This window comes from Mauremys mutica, chromosome 1, assembly GCF_020497125.1.
Source record: "Mauremys mutica isolate MM-2020 ecotype Southern chromosome 1, ASM2049712v1, whole genome shotgun sequence".
NCBI lineage: Eukaryota > Metazoa > Chordata > Testudines > Geoemydidae > Mauremys > Mauremys mutica.
Genome location: NC_059072.1, coordinates 12,827,915 through 12,845,101, shown reverse-complemented (window position 1 = coordinate 12,845,101; position 17,187 = coordinate 12,827,915). Strand labels below are relative to the sequence as shown.

General features: G+C 40.9%; 1 protein-coding gene across 1 annotated transcript in view; it reads right to left on the bottom strand.

Moving 5' to 3' along the window:
- Nucleotides 1-17,187, bottom strand: part of TAF3 (TATA-box binding protein associated factor 3) — a 138,635-nt gene that overhangs the window by 3,397 nt on the left and 118,051 nt on the right. The window contains exon 5 of the mRNA XM_044979061.1: nucleotides 4,288-4,543. Within this exon, the coding sequence (XP_044834996.1) occupies nucleotides 4,288-4,543 (256 nt within the window). The remainder of the gene's footprint in view (nucleotides 1-4,287; nucleotides 4,544-17,187) is intronic.

The window sequence follows — 17,187 nt, the reverse complement described above, 5'->3', positions numbered from 1 at the left end:
GGTAAATGCAATGAGAGAGGCAGATCATTTACAATATTAAGCAATTGTTTACTAAATTCATCTCATTCAATGCCGTATGATGGATTTTTGGGGGGTATTATTTCCAGTTTAAACCACATTTAAAAATTGTAATTTCAAGATTGTTTCATTAAATAGGTCTTTTGTATTGTTTGGTAAAATCTAAACATTCACAAAACCAATTTAATAAAATGCAATTTAATAATAATAAGTTCATACGCAACTGTCAGAGGATCTACACTGATTTAATCACTTCTGTGACTTAAAAGTATTTAGAACAGGACTTCATGTATTTTCCTTTCAATATTTGCTAGAACACATGGTCATATATCCTGTGTAGTGCAGAGAATAACTTTTCTTGTTACCTGCAAGAGGCTTATAAGGATGACATTAAAAGTAAGTAGGTTAAAAACAACAAAGGGTATTAAAAAGAAAAACTAAGCACATTTTGGTCTGTAAATCTCAGATTCACCATCCAAGGAAATCAGTGAAAATGCACAAGGGCTGCATTCAGCTTATAATTCATGACTGACATCTCTTAGCTTCTAGGAAGGCCCTGTAGTTTGTTGTCATTCAAAACTAGATTGCAGAAAGCACAGGGAAATATGATGCAGGGCGCTATTCTACACTGACAGGGAGCTGGAGTTTGGTTTGAATGATCTTGGATTGTAATGATTATTCAGCTCTACATATCAAATCTTACTCTGAAAAGTCATTTCATGTTGGTGCAAAAATGTTTGCTTCTCATGTAAACTGGCTGTTTGGACTTTTGGATGTTAGGGTCACACAAAATATTTTCACTCGGCTGCAAACAAACAATGCTACAGCCTACGGGAACGCAGATTACAACCAATTATAACCTGGCTGACCAGTCTCGGCAATAAAATGCCTAGCAAAAGTAGCATTGCCCTTCCAAGATAGGCACCAATTCTTTGTAGGTGTCTAATCTGGGAAGTTCATTGTCTTCTTTTATGAATCACCACTGTGATCACCTAGTCTGACCTCCTGGATAATACAGGCCATAAGATTTTTCTGAATTAATTTCTGGTTGAACTAGGACACACCTTTTAGGAAAACACCCAATCTTGATTTAAAAATTGCCAGTGATGGAGAAAGCACCACAACCTTTGATAAGTTATTCCAATGGTTAAAAACTCTCACTGTTAATAATTTGTACCTTATTTTTAGTCTGAATTTGTCTATTGTCAACCTCTGTCCACTGGATCTTGTTATATTTTTGTCTGCTACATTGAAGAGCCCTCTATTATCATATCCATGTAGGTACTTATAGACTGGGATCAACCTCCTCTTTGTTAAATTAAACAGATTAATCCCCTGGAGTCTTGCACTATAAAGTATGTTGTCTAATCCTTTCATCATTCTCGTGGCTCTTCTCTGAACCCTCTCCAATTATAAACATCTTTCTTACACTGTGGATACCAGAACTGGACACAATATTCCAGTAGCCTAATGCAGACGTAATATAATCTCCCTACTCCTACCTGATATTCCCATTTATCCATCCAAGGATCACTTTAGCTCTTTTAGTCAGCATTGCATTGGGTGTTCACGTTCAGCTGATTATTCACCATGACCCCAGAGTCAGCGCTTCCCAGGATAGAGTCCTCCATCATGTAAGTGCGACCTACACTCTTTGTTCCTAGATATATGACTTTACATTTGGCTGTATTAAAACACGTATTGCTTGCTTGTGTCCAGCTTACTATATGATCCAGACCACGCAGTATCAGTAACCTGTCCTCTTCATTGTTTACAACTCCCCCAATCTGTCTCATCTGCAAATTTTATTAGTAATGATTTTGTGTTTTCTTCCAGATCATTGATAAAAGTGGTCAGTAGTGCAGTGGTTTTCAAACTTCTTTTCTGGCAACCCAGTTGAAGGACATTGTTGATGCCTGTGACCCGGTGGAGCTGGGGATGAGGGCTGTGGCCAGGAATGAGGGGTTCAGGGTGTGGGAGGGTGCTCAGGGCTGGGGCAGGGGCTGCAGGCTCTGGGTTGGGACCGGGGATGAGGGGTTTGGAATGAAGGAGGCAGCTCAGGGCTGGCGTAGGGGTGCAGGAGCGGGTGCAGGCTCTGGGGTGGGGATGTGGGGTTTGGGGTGCAGTAAGGGCTGGGGCACGGGGTTACCTCGGACAGCTCCTGGTCAGCGGTGCAGTGGGGGTGCTAAGCCAGGCTTCCTGACTGTCCTGGCACCGTGGACTGCACTGCACCCCAGAAGCGGCCAGCAACAGGTCTGTCTCCTAGGGGGAGGTGCACAAGCAGCTCTGCGTGGCTCTCGCCTGCAGGCGCCATCCCCCACCACCCAGCTCTCACTGGCCTGTTCCTGGCCAATGGGAGTGCGGAGCCAATCCTCAGAACGGGAGCAGTGCACGGAGCCCTGTGGGCCCCCCGCCTAGGAGCCGGACCTGCTGCTGGCTGCTTCCGGGGCACAGCGCAGTGTCAGAACAGGTAGGGACTAGCCTGCCTTAGCCGGGCAGCACCGCTGATGGGACTTTTAATGGCCCGGCCAGCGGTGCTGACCAGAACCGCCGCGACCCAGTGCCTTACATTCCTGGGTTGCGACCCGCAGTTTGAAAACCACTGCAATAGTGAATAGCCAAGATCTGATCCCTGCGGGACCCCCCTAGAAACATGCCCACTTAATGATTCTCTGTTTACAATTACATTTTGAGACTTATCCATTAGCCATTTTTGAATCCATTTAATGTGTGTCATTTTGCACCATTTTAGTTTCTTAATCAAAATGTCATGCAGTATCAATCAAATGCCGTGCAGAAGTCTATGTATGTTACATCAGAACTATTAACTTTTTCAACCAAGTCTGTAATCTCATCAAAAAAGATATCAAATTAGTTTGCCAAGGTCTATTTCCCACAAATGTATGTTGACTGGCATTAATCATATTATCCTCATTTACTTCTTTATTAAACTGAGTCACGTATCAGCTGTTCCATTATTTTGCTTGTGATCAATGTCAGGCTGACAGGCCCATAACATCCTGGGTTATCCCGTTTAATATTGATGCAACATTAGGTTTCTTACAGTCTTCTGGAATTTCCCCAGTGTTCCAAGACTTAATGAAAATCAACATTAACAGTTTAGAGAGCTCCTTGGCCAGCTCTTTAAAATTCTTGAATACAAGTTATCTGGACCTGCTGATTTCAAAATATTTAACTTTAGTAGCTCTGTTTAACATCCTCCTTAGTTACTGTTGGAATGGAAAGTATTTAATCATCTGATATGACTACAATATCTGGCTTTTCCCAAACAGAGAACAGAAATATTTATTGAACACCTCTGCCTTTTCTGCATTATTATTTACAATTCTGCCATTTCCAACTATTAATGAACTATTGTTAGGATTTCTTTTGTTCCTAGTATACTTGGGCAACTCCTTAATGTCTTTAACAATGCTGGCCATAGAGTCCTTTTGCTTCCCTTATAAATTTTCTACAATTCCTAGCTTCTGATTTATAGTCATTACTATCAACGTCTCACTTCCATTTGTTATACATATATTTTAATATCTGATTTCACTACCCCTTAAGCCAGGTTAGTTTTTTTAACATTATTTCTTGATGGTGGCTTTTGAGCATCTAGTAAAATGTTCTTAAGCAGTTGCCAATTATTCAAATTTTTCTGATTGTAATGGGAACACTCTAAGGAACATCCAACTTTTAACCCCACCTGAGATATGGCAAGCTCACAGCACATGGCGGATTGGCTACAAGCTATATGCAGGAAGTGTGCAGAGCTTCAGAGTTGCACCAGTATCTGCAACCTTGGTACACCGATAAAAAAAGTTAGTAAATAATAGTGTACTGCACAAACTGGAAATTACTGCTAAGTGGTCATTCTAACTTCTGCTATGTGAGGGGTTCTTTTCCTCACTGAAGGCTAGATCTATGGCAAGCATTAAAAAAGAATCTGAAAGATCTCAATGAGAAAAATATTCATGCTCAGACAATTAGAAAACACCCAAATGGAACTGTAGTAGACGTTCCAGAAGAGAGACAATCTTTGGTTGAGAATAAGCATAAGAAATTTTAGTACAAGCAATTTTTTGAATAAGTTATCAACCCCTGAAAATAGGTGCATAAAGAGAAGGGGCTGTATACATGTGACTAATACATGACACTGTATTAGCACGGCACCTTTACTTTGAAAATGAAAAGTCGTCATGTAGAAGAATTCTCAAAAGACCGATCTCAATAGCATTAAGCCACACACTGAAGTATATCACATACCACGTAGGTACTGACAGTCTCCGTCACCACACTTCTGACCGGCGCTTTGGAGCCTCCTGCTGCAGAGACCGCAGGAGAAGGTGGTGGAATTAGAGCAGGCGAGATGGTAGCCTGTGGAGGAGGAGGAGCTGGAGCAGAAGGAGGGGTCACGTGGACAGGAGCTGGTACTGGGGATGGCACGGGTGGTGGTGTTTTGGGCCGATTCACAGGAGTAGATGGTTTAACCTCTGGGGCTGACACCACTTTGCTGATGACTCTGCCAGACAAAAAAGACGAGTTGATGTAAACCAGTAAAATGTTATCGGCTAAATATAAGAAAATACAAAATGGACAATTCACTTTGCCTTTCAAAAAGCAAAAAGGTTGCTTCAGCACAGCATTAGAACAGTTTTAATTGCACATCGCTGCCTATCAAACAGGTTGAAATAGACAACGGCCATTACAAACTGAACTTCAGTGCAGGACACAGCCACAACTGCTCTATAGCTCACGGTATATAAATACTCTCTATGGCTTTACAGAAACTAAGCTCGCTACAGAAATTGAGATTCCCAGTTAGTGGGAAACATTAGAAAGGGAAGTTTATCAGCTGTGGGCAGCATTGATTTTAATCTTCAAGCTGAGGGACAATACCACTCTCTAGGAGGCTACATTAGAGGTTCTACAAATATTTGAAAATTTGGTACTTCTTTTTTCAAAATGTTTATAGAATGAGTGGTGGTTTTAGTCAAGATAAATAAATGAGACCCACACAATATTCTTAGTGGCTAGCATTAACTGCTACCTTCTTTAGTAGTTGAAGTAGTAGACAGGATGTGGCTCTAATAAATATACACTAGGTGACAATCATGCAGAGGCAGGGGGATGGACTAGATAATCTGATTATTATTGAGTAAAACTTGCTTATAATGCTCGGCACTTTACAGAAAGACTAAAGACAAGGTTGCTGGTGTAAGAATCTTACAACCTACATTAGAAACAAAGTAAAGTTGAAACAGAAAGATGGTGGTATGAAAGGGAGAGGGGTGGTTCACGCAAAAAAGGTTACAAGACTGCTTGTTTTCACAAGGGCACATCTTGTTAGATCATTTCTTTAATTCATTTTTACTTTGCAAGTATGGGAATGTGGGCCACTGCTGGAGAGACTGTGCAAAGAAGTAGGTTTTGAATAAAGAAGGTCACATGGCATACAGGATCAAGGTGAGCATTTCAGGTATAGGGGGAAGCAATGGAAAACAGAATGGAGATATTTGTGAGTGAATACAAGAGTAGGGCGGTGGCTGGAGACAAGGGACAAAGGGTGAAATCTTGGCCCTATTGAAGTCAAGGGGAGTTTTGTCATTGACATCAATGGGCCTACAATTTCAACAAAAATTCAGACAAGTCAGAGCTGAGTGCAGCCTCAAACTCATCAGGGGGAGCGACTCCTGCACTAATTTCCACAGTAATAGCATTAGGAAAAGATGGCAGATCATCACCTGATCAGCACAAACAGAGACAAAAAGTAGTGACAATGAAAATCTCTCTTTCTAGGAAATACGTTGTTAAAAAATACTTAGCATCCTACACTTAAACATTTTCATTAAAAGAGGATAAAGCATTCTTTAATGTCACAACTGATTCCTGTTGACAAGAATGCCCTAAGAGTACACTGCTGCTATTCTCCTGCGATCGTCAAAATGCAGTGTGGCTAGGACTGGGGCCAGGTCTGCATTCAGCGCATAATCAAAGTTAAATTGTACAAAAGATATGAAACTGTAAAATGTTTAATGCTATGCTGAGGTATTAAAATAAAAAGATGTATTGTTCTTCTATTGCGATAGCCTATCTGCAATACTAAATTCTTGCAATTATCATGACAAGAATCACAGTAAAATATATATATAGCTCACAAAACTAGTTTTGATCTAATTAATTACCATACCAACTATATTACCATTTCTGCCTGCCAAGGCCTAAACGTGAGAGGCAATAAAAAAAGGGACAACCAAAGAGGAGAAACATTAGAAAACTAGCAACAGGGTAATGACATGGAGTTAATTCCTCCAGCATCAGTACTATGGTTTACAGCTTCAGCCTTATGACTGCATTTCTGATGTAAACAACCTGACAATAATAAAAATGAGATGAGAGACAGAGGGCGAATCAACGCAGAAGATAAATTATTTGGCACAGCAAAAGTTCTTTGGATAGTCCAGTGGAACATCTTTATCCTTCCTTTTGTAGATTTTTTTTTAGTCATATTAAAAGCTCTTCAGGGCACCACCTTTGGTCTAATCTGTTCTATATGTTTTTATATGAGGCTCATAGTATCTAAGACTTTTCCAGTACTGCATTAGCAGCAAAGAATCCTGTGGCACCTTATAGACTAACAGACGTTTTTGCAGCATGAGCTTTCGTGGGTGAATACCCACTTCTTCAGATGCATCTGAAGAAGTGGGTATTCACCCACAAAAGCTCATGCTGCAAAACGTCTGTTAGTCTATAAGGTGCCACAGGATTCTTTGCTGCTTCTACAGAACCAGACTAACACGGCTACCCCTCTGATACTTGCATTAGCAGCGTGACTGCACATCTGTCTTGTGCTGTTTGTTCTCTCATCTCTCCCATAAGGGAGAAGCACCTGCAGTTGAGCGTCTTATTTTGGCAATGTTTTTATTATTATCATAAATATATCTGTTGCTATATGTTTATATTAGAGAAGGCAAGGTCAAAGAAATGCACCTTACGCTTGGTGTGGGAAGTGGTGAGGTTGTTGTGATGGTTCTTAGGCCCTGGGGGAGTTCATTCCAGTCTCATACCACCCCTGGAGAAAGTTCTGTCTTTGGCCTTGTCCAGAGAAGCAAATAGGTTGCATTTGAAAATGGGAGCGCTAACATGATTGTAAATACAGCTTTGCACCTAACAGACAAAGTTTAGCCACTTTTAATAAATGCATTAGCTGGTCATGATCAGCCTTACTTAAAATTGTGTGAGCTCACCTGTTTCCAAACAATGTATTTCCCTAGTGTACTCAAAGCCAGGCCATGACCCTGAATGGGGCCGTAAGAACTGCTATAATAAAACTAAGTAATAATAATACTGCAGAAACTCAGTACATGGGTATGTGAGGAACAAACCAACACAACTTAAAATATTCACTGAAGAGTGCCAAATATTAACCGATTTACTTCTTTGTTTGAAGTGTGTCATTAGAACATGTACCTAGTACAAGACTGGCCTCTTTGTCTTGGCACAAATGCTCAGGTATTACACAGGAAAGCTGCATTCTGGAGCACACTGGGGCTTACCACTCCCTTGGGCTAATGAAGTTCAGAGGCAGAAGAGAAATGAATTGTTTAGGCTTATGCCACTTGAAGAGATCATAAGGTAATTTCAGAGAGGGCGGAGAGCCTTGTCCTCCCATCCGAAGACAGGGCTGCATAAGTGGCAATATGTAGGCAGAGAGAACCCAGGGTAAAATGGCAGCCCCAGGACCTAATAATTAATATTACTTCAGACTCATACAGAACCATGAACACAAAGATCTCAAACCACTTTACAAATGAGGGCAAGAATTACTGGCCCCATTTTACAGGTGAGGAAAACGCTTGTGAGGGTCACACAGCAAATTAGCGGCACAGACCAGAATCAAAGCTAGTCCTCCTGGTAGTCAGTCCTCCTGGTAGTCAGGTCCGTGCTCTTAGACACTAGAGCACACATTAGGCCATCGTAATTTGGAAGAAGATAATATTTCACTTTAATGCGTTTCCAAATAAAGTAGGACTTCATAAACTACAATGTATCCTTAGTCTCAGGATTCAATTATTTAAAGATGAATGATTCTTAGCGGGACTCAAACAAAAACTAACATCAGCCAGGTGAACAAAAAATGCCTAGAGCCTTCAGATCAGAGTTATGTTTCTCTGTGGGCTGCTCTCCTGGCAACATGGCATCACAATTATTTTCTATATTAAAAGATAAAAATCAATTGTTAAAGGTCTTATGCAAATGGCTGTACCAGAATTAAGAAGTGTGAGAAAACCCTTCGACTAGATGTGGTAACGGGAGTCTACATCAACCACATAAATATAAAGTAAAAACGATCACCACTCCCTTCCCCAAAGAAAGCAGAATCATTGCAGAGACTTTGTAGTACAGCTGTTTTTACCCCAAGTTTAAATATCCTTTCAACTCTTTTTTATGCCAGCAGGAAATATTTTTCTTACAAAATGTCATAAAGTATTTATAATGGAAAGGAATACACGTATTTATAACTCTAATACTAGAATGTACTTAAAATATGCAGTGGAATCCTTTTATAAAGGTAGATTTGGTCAATCTCCACTTTGATCATTGCTTTGGACTGATCACTACATTCAGATCACAAAACTAAACTTCCCAAACCAGACGTGCACAGAAGCAAAGTGTTGATCTTGCAAACACAGAGCAAGTTCTACCAGGCTTTTTAATGCCAAGGCAGGTTGGTCAGGTTATAATTGGCTCTAACAGTCACAAGTTGTAACATGCTGCATCTGGAGCAGAGTAAGACTCAAAGGTGTGAAATAATTTCCTATCTCTACAAGTAATTGATTTGATTTCAATCTGTTCCTTACAGATGAAAGCCCCATTGACTGATTAGTATAAACACAGGGCAAACCAAAAGGAAATGGCTTTTAAAAGTATGATTTGAACCACAGATTGCTCCAAGTTCCGATCACAAAAAATGTCATTGTACTGAGAGCTATAATAGTCTAGTCAGAAATCACAGTCTGATGATCTTTGTTTTTATAGAGGGTACGGTTCCAAAAATGCAGTCCCCTCAAACGCCCTGTCTAAACTATGGGTGATATTTTCAAACATTCTAAATGACTTAGGAACTTAATTCCCATTTTCAAACGTGATGTAGGAACGTAAGGTCTTGCCTATAAGGGAAAGCTGGGCCACTTTTAACTATACTGATATAGTTTCCTATATATAGACACATCTAACAAAGTCCCTTCCTGGAGAAATGCACATCTAAATATATTTTGAGAGCTTGGACACAAAAAACTGTAGAATAAAAGTGTTTTCAAATAAGCAAATATTTCCATCTGTCTATTCTCTCCGTGTATGTCTACACTGCAGTTAAACCCCCGTGGCTGGCCTGTATCAGCTGGCTTGGGCTCGTGGGGCTCAGACCACAAGGCTGTTCGATTGCGGTGCAGTCGTTTGAGCTTGTGCTGGAGTGCAGGTTCTGGGACCCCGGAAGCTGGGGCATCTACACTGCAACTAAACAGCTCCACAGCCCAAGCCCTGCGAGCCCAAGTCAGCTGACTCCAGTCCCTATTGCTTTCCCTTGTTTTAGCAAATATACCCAGATACTATGCTCAGGAACATCTTACAGGTTTGTGGAAGGGAACAGTTCTGCTCCACCATCTATAATGGGAATGAAAATAGGGCTTTAAGTACCTACAGCTATCAGAAAGTGATCCTACTGCAGCGCAGGGCTTGTCTACCTTTACAGTGCAGCTGGGCTGCTGTAGCGCTTAGTGAAGATGCTACCTATGTCAACGGGAGAGCTTCTCCTGTTGGCCTAGATAGTCCGTCTTCCCGAGAGGCGGTAGCTATGTTAACAAGAGAAGCTCTCCCGTCACCTACACTGGGGTTTAAGTCGATATAGCTGTGCGGCTCAAGGGTATGGATTCTCTGCACACTTAGGGTGACCAGACAGCAAATGTGAAAAATTAGAACAAGGGGTGGGAGGCAATAGGAGTCTATATAAGAAAAAGACCCCAAAATCCGGACTGTCCCTATGAAATCGGGACATCTCGTCACCCTATGCACGTCTGAGCGACACCGACATCAGTCTGGAGTGTAGACCAGGGTGCAGACAGGCCTCCTCTTGTATAATGAATATTATTTCCACCTTGTCACTGGCTCCTACCTATGCAAAACTGAGTGATGTGGTCTGCCCGAAACCCTGATCTTTTGCCCGATGATACACTGAGCTACCACATGAACCACTTGCCTAACAACTTTACTTAGATTGCAAGCTTTTTGGGGGCAGGGATCACCTTTTTGTTCTGTGTTTGTATAGTGCCTAACACAATGGCTCTGGACCATGTCTGGGCTCGTAGGCACTAAATAATAATAATACCTCAAATCTTTGGCTCTAGGCAAGCTGCTTATTTTTGTTTTAACTTCATTTTGAAACAAGTGAGACTCTGGTAACAAAAAAAAAAAGGTATATTTAAGGGAAAAACTGAGATATCAAAGTTCTTTTCTTTCACACTAATTTTGTGGCAAAGCCAAGCCTTTTTTGTGTGTGTAATGAAGAAGCACTTGCCTTCAATTCTGTTGGGTACATTTGATCGGTTTCTGTTTGCCATAAAGGGAGACTGCCTACACCCATTTCCACATGCAACCCTGCTGAAGCAGATGTGTCTAAATCTGCCTGAAGTTTTCCCACCCCCCTTTTTAATTGAGGTACACAAGACACGCATTTTTACTCTTGTGCAACAAACAGCAAAATAAAAAAATCTCACATACAGTAAGTGGCTTGTTTTTTAATGACTCAAACCTTTTTTATAGATTCACATTTGGAGTCACCATAGAGCGTGATTCAAGTGCAAAATGAAAATAATTTTGCATGAACCTTCCAACTACCAAAACCATGGTGATTAATTGGTGGGGTGGCTTCTGTAATTAAAGGAGAGGCTAGGACTAAGCTTGAGGTTTGAACTAACTCTTACGCTCAAGGGAAAACAATTCTAGGTCAGCTTTAAAAGCACATTGGAAAAAGCAACGTTTCACCCATTCTGGCAATGAGGTCTTATTACCTTCAGAAGCATAGATACCTGCACACAAGGGCCTCAACCCTACAATTAGGTAGACCCTTGTGGAGCTAGAACAAAATCAACAGGACTTTGTATGGATGCCAGGGTCCAGGGATGGGGTTTGAGTGCAGGACTGGGGCCAAATATATTATCCCTTTGCCAAATGTTCCTTTGAGTATATGAACCACACCCTAGACAATGTCTTCAATAAAGAGCACACCCATTCTGTATTTAAAAAAGAATTGGCTCACTGGAGAAGTCCTCCAGCTCTTTATTATAATTTAAATGTAGCGATTCCAGGGAAGAAACCATATAAAGAGGTAGGCTTGGTCTACTCTTAAAAGTTAGAAGGGGTGTGAAAAATGTTTGTCGATGTAGCTACTGTCGTTTGAGGAACTGGTGTTCCTAAACTGATGGAATACCTCCTTGTCAGTGTAGGCTATGGGGATATGCTTGCATAGCTACGGTGACATAGCTATGCCAGTATAGTCTCCATAGTGTACACATACCCTTAGCAAAACTGTAAAGTTCACTGGAGTTCCTAAATCCTACATTACACTTATTACTTGGCTGGAAATTAGATAATTTTTCACTTCTCTCCCTCCTCTCTCTTAGGTGGTCCATTAATTATATCAGGAGTTGATTTAAACAGCATATGTTCTTTTTGGTTTTGTAGAACAAGTTGATGGAGCAACACAAAGTGTAAATTCTAGTTTCACACTGTTAACATTTAGCCTTTCACTGCTAAGTGCTACATTGTAAAATAATTGGGATACCCATTAGTACTGTAATAAACATAGACATTCACTGCCAGGACTCTATTGTTTGATTTTCCAAACAGTGGTTTACCCTTCTACATTTTTCTCCCTGAAGTATCACTTTTTCCCTCCTATTTAATTCCACAGTAAGTTCTCCTCCAGAGCTTTCTGTTGAATAAGCAACGTCTCACAGGGTAACCAACACCGCCCACAGCTGTGTCCCACAATAGCCCCATGCTGCTTGCATTACATCTTTTGGAGGATTTGGTCACGGTGCCTTAACTGCTACAAACACTGGACTCATTCATAAAAACGTGCAGAAGGAGGGGCTTCCAGCAGGATTCCTTTACCTGTTTCCCCACCACAAAACAGTGAAATAAATGGAACGGGTCATGAGCTGCTTGGCCTGTAATGCAAACCTATGGCTTGACAAGTCAATAAAGAGCCAATCCTTCCCTCCCCAGCCACACTGAGAGCCAAGGTTAAAGGCAAACACAATTTGGATATACCTACACAGGGAGTTTAATGATCTCCATTATTCAGCTATTGTGGGCAAACACTATGAAGCCAGTAATCTAAATTATCAACGTCTGAATAACTTGCCACTAAATGGCACACAAAGTTCAAAAGTTCCTTCACAATGGCTTACTTATTTATCATTAAAAGGAGAACAACCATCCTTAAAAAGCCGACACATTTCCATTAAAGAAGATACCATATAAAAATTCTAAGTATTGTACAAAATTGTATGGGGAAAATTGTAGTCTCGCTGAAGTCTGTGGCAAACTCCTATTCTCTCTCTCTCTCTCTAGGTGCTTTTACAACTCCCGTTGCTGTAGTGTTTGAGCACCTCACATTTTAAATAAAAATGTTTATTTTACAGTAGCAACTAGAAGCCTCCACCGAGATAAGGGCCCCAGTGAGCAAGGCATTATCCCAACACTGAGACGGTCCCTGTTATCAAGAACTTCCAATGCTGGCAGGAGGGGAAAAAATCTGTAGCCTTATTTCTATGTTTCACTTTTGGTTCTCTGATTTCTCTCAATTCTGCTACTTTTTGTGCAACTTTTCCTAGAGATTTTGACTTCACTGGGAGTTCCTGTGAGCTCAGCTGTTTTGTAAGTCAGGCCAACACTTAGGAGCCTAACTGTATGCACCCCATTTTTGGAAATCTTGACTTATGGTAATTTTGGTACTTGTCTGTATGCTGCATGTCAAAAGATAAAGCCATATGAAAAAACAAAAGCTACATAAATATATAACACAGAGGTATTCTAGTGGGGTATTAATATGCTATTACTTATGAATTTAAAATAATTTACAAGTGAATAGGTAAACAGATTGTTAGGGGAAAAACCCTCTATCTTTGCTTAAAAATGAATTTCTGCGACAATCTAGATGTGCTGCAGATAGCCACGGTAGGTTTCCACTTGTTGATCCTTGTAGTTCCCCACCAGAATGTTTTTCCATCCATGCTATCTCATTCCTATGCCTTTTCAGGCAGACGCCATTTGTGCCAGTTTACACAAACGTGAATGTGTTATGTGAGCTTCTCATGGACGGTGTTGGACTGACAGTCGTGGAACATGAACAGTAACAGACTCGAAAATAGCAAAATAGGCTTTCCCTCTTTGTTCCACCAGCATTCTTCTAGGTCACCACTGCTCGGTAGAGAGATTACATGTAGTGGTGAGTGGATAATTCAGTCTCTACTGCCAGTCAGTCCTTAGCCTCTAGTGAGATTTCCTCCCAGGGGTGTCAATCAGTGCCAATTATGGGTAGTGGGTTTGGTGATATGGACATTCATCCACTACGCTAAGCAGTGGAATGAGCCCACCAACACATTTTAGTTAGGTCACTGAACGTCTCTCTCAGTATTTGGGATGAAGCTTCAGTGAATCAACAAAATACCAGGAGCAAAAATTTCTTCTTTCCATCCATCAATTCTTTTAAGATTTTAGTTCAATAAATAGTACTCTTAGATGATATATATACACATTTATATTCTAAAAAAAAGTAACATCTACCCACTTCAAAAATTTCAAGATAAATGGCAATTTAATTAGACTGGGCACATCAAATTACAAGTTAAATCAGTGCTAAAACAGCTATCTTCCACTCACTACTAGCATCAAGGCCTCCTACTGAAAGTAGAGCTAAAATACAATACTGTAAGCCTGGAGTAAGAAGCCTGACATTTTAAGATACAGATTAAAGACTTGATTTCACAAAAATATGTGCCTTGTTTCTAAACCACAGAAGCCCCGAAAAAAATCAATTGTACATTGTTGAAGCCCCGCACTGAAGCTACATGTTGGTATTTTTGTTTTTTATTTGGCTGTAAATATAAAATTAATTTATTGCAAATATCAGGAATTACAGCACATAGTTAATTTGAAGTTCACGTCAGTTACATCAGTAAATGGCATGCCAATGCATTATCAGTAGATTAGCATTCTTAGACACCATAGGTGTGAAATATGATTTTGTTTGGGAAAAAATAACTGGACAACGGACAAACAAGCCACCACATGATGATTCAACAAAACAGCTAATTACAGGAGATTTAAATTCAGGAAGGGTCCACACCAGCTTTCTCTACATGACAAATTTTAAATGCCTTCCTACACTGACTCAATTAGCGATCTTGTGCCTTGATAACACAGCAGGAAAACAACAACAACAACAACTTTCCAACTTATCATTCAAATCATCACTAAAAAGGTGGTCATAAATATTTTAAAACCCAAGCAAACTAATAAGACCTAGGCCCATTAAGGATAAGATCTTTTACAGCAAATTAAATAAAACAATTTATTGAAGTCTGTACTCAAGATAAACTAGATTTACTAGCTGACCTTTTATTCATTTAAAGAACAAAATTAGCTCTAATTGCATTAGAATAGAATCCACTAAATTTCTTTTAATGTGGCATCCATGCAAGTATTGCTGTAATTGTTTACTACTAAGATGGAAATGTTTTGATTATAATCTACTTTCCACTTGTTTTATTGTGCAGTTAAAACACTTGCAAAAACCTAACGTGTAGCAGTCTTTCCTACTGTTCTATTTATCCTTCAGTAACGGCTACATTTTAATTTGTACTACCCTGACATTATACCCCATACTTATTTAGGGTACTATGAAAACCTGTATTCTTGGGATTGACAACATATGCTTATGTAGGGCAAACATGAAATGCAGAAATCACTTTTACATCTAGGACCAGCCAATATTAGCATTCACAGAAATAGAAAGAATTAAAATTCACTGTCACAATTAACTCTGACTTGCACCTTCACTGTCAATCTCAGCAGAGACTAAGGACTGAATAGGTAGAGAGAATGAGAACTTCTCACCCATACAGGTAAATCAGGATTAAGGGACATGAGTGAAAGCTTGCACAGCTACTGTTTTGCTGTACTTGTTCTGTGCATAGAGTTTCCATTCCAGCAGTTGACTCAGCAGCCACGCCAGAAGCTGTCTTTACATCACAGCCTGGCCTCACCGCCTCACCCTCAGTGGGGACGAATATTGAGGTGTCTCCACTCAGGGCATGTCTACATGAACACTTTCTGTGTGGCAAGCTGAAGTGTAAATCTACAGTGAGATCCAGCTAACTACCAGTGTGGACACTGCTGTTGTGCATGTGCCTCAACAGGGTCCACATGGACCGTTAGTGAGCAGCTCGCTGGAGTGCTGTAGATTTACACCTCAGCTTGCTGTGCAGTAAATGTTCGGGTAGACATGCCCTCAGTATGTGAGCCCCAGGAGGGGGTTAAGACGAGACTGGTCTTAGTGTACCATTCTTCATGGGCCTATACCTTCTGCACCTTCTGTCTCTGAATGAACATAGCATCTTACTGCTTTCTTGCTGGTAACAAAGAGTACCAATGTTCCAGGATTTGCACTGGCTGCCCATTGGCCTCTAAACAGACTTTAAGGATGTTGGTTAAGGTTTAGGACTGCTCACCTGAGGGATCGCCTCTCTCCCTGTGACATACTGTCAAAGATGCGGTCAGCAAAGGTGCTGAAGAGGCATCCCCTTGTTATAAAAAAGGGGGTGGCTGGCCAGGTATTCTCTGTGGGGCCTCCAAGACTATGGAACATGCTCCTCCTTGTTCCACAATAGCCCACATTCGGAGACTTTCCAGGCATGATGCAAAAGTCACTATTTGATGGTTGGGGTCTTTGGAGAAAGTGGAGAGTATTCTTCTGAGATGCTGAAAGGGCTAGTTGGCTGGCTAGCCAAGTACCTGTGGAATGTATTTCAATGCTGCTGAGGTTCAATTTAATGGTGTTTACTATATGATTAACTACAATGAGGTGCATAGACCTTGAACAGGCATCATATTTTTTTAAAAGCAGCAAAGAATCCTGTGGCACCTTATAGACTAACATCCTTATAGACTAACAGACTTGCATCCGAAGAAGTGGGTATTCACCCACGAAAGCTCATGCTGCAAAACGTCTGTTAGTCTATAAGGTGCCACAGGATTCTTTGCTGCTTCTACAGAACCAGACTAACACGGCTACCCCTCTGATATTTTTTTTAAAAATCTAAATAAAACAAAAAAATGTCCAGTGGCATATTTCACAAGCCTTATTTCTTTATAGCCCTATCTCTTTCTGAAATTACACCCATTGAACGCAGTATTTTATATAAAACTCCCTCAAACACACACCAACTGTTAACTGTTACAGTGCTAAACTGCATATATATCTCAGCAATACAAACTGTAAAAACCAAGATAGCGAGTAAGCATTTAAAATAATTCAAGACCTTGTCTACTTATCACTCACCAGTTCCCTTTCTCCACCTGAAATAAGTCCCTTGCACATTGTGGCTCACGGTGTCCCCTTCTAGTTGCTGGAGAACATAGAGGATGATGTGCCTGCTGCAGCCTTTGAGCTAACAGAGCAGAGCGTTTTAATTCAGGCGGTAGAGACTTACGGCTTTAGATCCACAGGTCCAATCTCTGCTACTAGGTGACTGAACATAGAACTAAAAACATGGTCTGAATTAAGACTAAATAGTGTTCTTCAGGCGGAGGGCAGTGATATTATTTGTACTGGAATAACTCCTAGAAGCCCCATTCATGGACTGGGGCCTCACTGTGTTAAGATGCAGAAGAATACAGTATACAGGGGCGGCTGTATGTATTTTGCTGCCCCAAGCACGGCAGTCAGGCGGCTTTTGGCGGCGCGCCTGCGGCAGGTCCGCTGTTAACGCAGATTTGGCAGTGGTTCTGCGGGTGCTCCACCGGTCCCGTGCCTTCAGCGTACCCGCCACCGAATTGCCACCGAAACCACGGACCTCCCACAGGCACGCTGCCAAAGCCTGG